Source organism: Haliotis rubra, unplaced genomic scaffold (assembly GCF_003918875.1).
Source record: "Haliotis rubra isolate DU_JTF1 unplaced genomic scaffold, ASM391887v1 Scf847, whole genome shotgun sequence".
Lineage (NCBI taxonomy): Eukaryota > Metazoa > Mollusca > Gastropoda > Lepetellida > Haliotidae > Haliotis > Haliotis rubra.
In genome coordinates, this window is record NW_025767576.1 from 24,988 (window position 1) to 29,025 (window position 4,038).

A 4,038-nucleotide genomic window follows, 5' to 3' on the forward strand; every position below is an offset into this window, starting at 1 on the left:
CTAATGGAAAACTTATTAAACTCAAGAAATATCAATCTAATATTATTTTTGCAAATAGAAGTTCATTTATGTATGTATATTTCTATTTTAACTATACTGTACAGTGTAAAACAACTACAAGTGTACTGTAATAGGTCATATGGGCTAAAATACTGAATAAAACTTCCATGTGTCTGCTGATATAATGGTTTTGTGAAAATGAATCTATTTATTGTACCACCACTTGCACAGGAGTTGGTATACATGTCCCTAAAATTGTTTTTCACTCAATCCGTCCCATTGTTTATGCCATGCATATCTCAAACATCAACTGTTATTTTACTGAATATTTTACTGAAACATTCCATAGATGGTTCAGTGGTGTCTTTTGATGACATTTATCATCTAAGTCCTATTTTCCTTATCTGCAGAATAATGTTATGATTGATTACTAGATATAATTTTACATTGCTCCAATGATTCATGATATTGGCAATTGACAAACTTGCAATGTATGTGAGGTACAAATGTATTTTGATTATTCATATGGTGAACTTGTTATGGCATTGAATTCTCTTATCATATTCTGAAATATATCCTTGAAATTAATTAAGAAGATTGAAAAATGTATATATTTTGACATTTTAATGATACTAAATTTACTTAAATAAAATGTTTGGATGAAATTGGTTATGAAATTTACACATCCATTTGATGTACATATGAAGTTGAAGTTTGTGCCTTTGGATAACCCAGAAATTTGAAAAATGAACCAATTTAATGATGCTTTGCAATGTTCCTATTTACAAATACAACAAGTCCTTATCAAAATACCAGTGTACATTCATAACATAAGATGTATGTACTTAGTGTATTTTCCATTGTTAAATTTATTAAAAGATTATATTTTTATCAAAAAATTGGTTATTTATTTCTCTTCATGCCGACATCTACAAGGAAAACAAATGAACTGTTGTAAAAACTTACCATATATGTTAGTTGAAAGTGCTTTCTATCAAGCGTTTCCTTGTCTGGTGTCCATCTCTAAGTGGACCGTCATATGGGTGGTCATTGCCATCCTCTGCAGGTAGGGCTGGCATGGGTGGAAGGCGATGGTTGATACACAGGTTGTGTAGCTGGCACACACCATACACGAGCCGATGACACTTGATTGAAAGTTCCATTTATAGGTTTTTGGCGCTATATCTGTAAAAAGATAGTCTCCTTACTCTATCAGACAATAAATATATGGATAATTTTTCCAATATTTTCATACTTTATCTTAAACTTCATTTTGCAAAATGGTTTAATTCTTTGTAAGTAAATGACAGATTCATGCCTTCAGTTTTGATATAAATGAACTTTTAATCTTTGTGTTTAACACCTTGAGATTATATATTTTTAATTATTTATTTTTCTTATTCTGAAATATTATTTTCATTATGATAATCGAACTAACCGAAACCGAGACTTCATTAGGCCAAAAGCTCTTTCCACTGTGTTCCTTGTTTTACAGAGCGCTCCGTTAAATCTCTCCTCTCCCTGTGTTTGGGGGTTGCTCAGGGGGGTGACCATCCATGGTCTGCAGGCATATCTGAAGGATTTTGTAGATATACACGCAAATGATTTATAAGAGAAATATGAAGACAATGTTAGTAAATACAACACAAATTTAAACTGGATGTATTCTTACTCTTAGTAAATGGAATTATCAAATACATATATTTTATTTATGAAACTTCACTCATTTTAAGCTATGTTATTCCAAAATGATAATCAAATTTACCCTGAATCTCCAAGCAACCATCCATTTCTACCTCCAGACTCTTCTAGGTAGCTTCCAATTGTACTATTATTAAAGATGTAGCTATCATGTGTTGCGCCTGGCCATCTGCATACAACATTGGTGAACCTGTAATAACACAACATACATTTCTACCAACATACCAAGAAGAGAAAATCTTGCTGCCGGAGTACAAAAAATTTATGTGATGCTAATGCTAAAAATATATATTTCCAGGATATATGCAATATGTACCATAGTTTAAATTTCCTTTCCAATATATAATTTATAACCCATACATGTAAGGAATAGTACACCTCTATCTCTAATTGTGTACTCATTTCTTTATGTAAACAATAATGCATGAACATGTCATTTACATCCTTTGCACTCAGTCAATGACATTACAGTGTACAATTCCAGTTTTAATTTTTTTAGACGTTTTCATTAGAATAAAATAACTGTGACACCTCAAACGGGCCTCTCAGGCTTTAAATTCTAAAAATAGATATTCAAATTAATCACTCAATGTCAAGGTTATAGATTGTGAAATAATCACTTCCGCATTTGACTTGCATCAAAATATTACTGTGTTCTCTGTAAATATTGTACAGTAGAGTTGTATACATCCAGTTTTACGTATGCAGGTATGATTTAGAAAGTTATGAGTGCTTTCATACTGACCTTAGATCTCCGTCGCATATGGCTTGGATGTTTACAGCGTGAAATCCCTTCCGGCAAACATACGCTGCCTCCTCGCATGCTTGTGGACGGACGATTGCAATTAGAGTACCGTCGATGCAGCCAAGCACATTGGGAAAGCCAGCAAGTGCGTGAAACACCTGTTTGACTTCCCACTGTGAGGTTGCATCTTTAGGAAAACGTATACGGTCTAGTTTCCGCGACAAGATGTCTACAGTGGTACCAATTGCACGGGAGACAGTAGGCTGTGAAACCCCGTGCAAATCAGCCAATTCCGACTGGAAACCACCCTTCCCCAGGTATCTAAGGGTTATTAGTACTTGAAGATCGGGGTTTAGGGCTCTTGAACGCTGTGTAGCTCTCTCTAGCTCGGGTCGACACAGCTCTGTCACCTCTTGAATCGCTCGCCTTGACAGGCGGTATCGATTAACCAACTCCGCATCGTCGAATAAATCGAGGGGCGCAGTCCGGTTACGATATATCCTTTCGGCATTCTTCTTACAGTCATTCTTTCCCCCAAACATTGCATGAACAAACAAGTACGACGCCATATTGTTTTCGTCTAGGATTTATTTAGGACAAGTCAGACCCTATCCTAGTATTTGTCCTAAGTTAGGATATCCTAGCGCTAGGATACTTTTTAGAGAATAAGGTAGGACACCTATCCCAGACCCTAGGATCAAAGTTAGGATATCCTAGGGCTAGGATCCTTTCGAGAAGAGGGGGCCCTGCTCGCGCGGTTAGTTAGTTAATTGTGTGCATGATTCCATTAAGAAATGAACGCAATCTCAACAAAATATCTCCACCTATGTCCCCGGTCATCTGAAAGCCAAGGCAAGGTCTGTGCGTCTAGTTATAAGGCATAGTGTAACCTGCATTGCTCGTAATGAACGACCTGTTCTGACAGTCAGCACGGGTTGTCCGTGCATGGATTTGGTCAGTGAACCTGATCTACCTCACTCACTCACACGCTGATTTAGTACACTTACGCATGTATGTGCATAGGGGCGTTTTGATTTCCCTGTCTAAATTTTCATGCGGAGACTAGACCAGGTCAAACTGGCAGTACTTGTAGGTCTGATCTATGTTCTTATCTAAACACCACTTGGTTTTCTTGATCAGATATTGTAGCCCATATTTGACCTCGAAGTAAAGGGCACCAATCCTGTCCAAGTATCATACAAGGCACTTATTATTATGTCTATTACCTGCATTGAAAATGAGCATTAGGCGAGGAGGAAATCCCCTCTGCCAGTCTCAGAACGTGTATAAACATCCACAGAACAAGGGGGCGGTTAAACAGCTACACTGAGCAATGGGAGACTACTCTCGATTATTCCCGTGTGCATGTAACGTATAGCAAGTGAAGCCATCGTAAAATAGCCAGTCATCCGACATCAGCTTTGTAGCCATGGCTACACACGAGTACAGACTTCGTGATTTCCATCACAAAAAACGTGTAATACACTCATCTGGGTGACAGCAACACAGCGGGATAGAGCAAATGACCCTTCATTATCTTCATTTGTAATTAGTTTACTCTTATAGCAACTCCAAGATATTTCAAAATAGGC

General features: G+C 36.9%; 1 protein-coding gene across 1 annotated transcript; it reads right to left on the bottom strand.

The window, feature by feature from the left end:
• Positions 1 to 994: 994 nt before the first annotated feature.
• Positions 995 to 3,099, bottom strand: LOC124262604 (putative nuclease HARBI1). Its single transcript, XM_046697108.1, has 4 exons — positions 2,447 to 3,099; positions 1,766 to 1,891; positions 1,439 to 1,573; positions 995 to 1,115 (listed from the first exon to the last, which is right to left on the bottom strand). The coding sequence occupies exons 1-4, from the start codon at positions 3,013 to 3,015 to the stop codon at positions 995 to 997; spliced, it is 951 nt and encodes a 316-aa protein (XP_046553064.1). The 5' UTR covers positions 3,016 to 3,099.
• Positions 3,100 to 4,038: the final 939 nt, after the last annotated feature.

Excerpts from the sequence above, each read along its gene's own strand:
- LOC124262604 (XM_046697108.1), bottom strand. The coding sequence starts at position 3,015 with ATGGCGTCGTACTTGTTTGTTCATGCAATGTTTGGGGGAAAGAATGAC. Across the intron at positions 1,892-2,446 it reads ATATGCGACGGAGATCTAAG|GTTCACCAATGTTGTATGCA; the intron begins GTCAGTATGAAA and ends GTGTTATTACAG. Across the intron at positions 1,574-1,765 it reads TGGTTGCTTGGAGATTCAGG|ATATGCCTGCAGACCATGGA; the intron begins GTAAATTTGATT and ends AAAATCCTTCAG.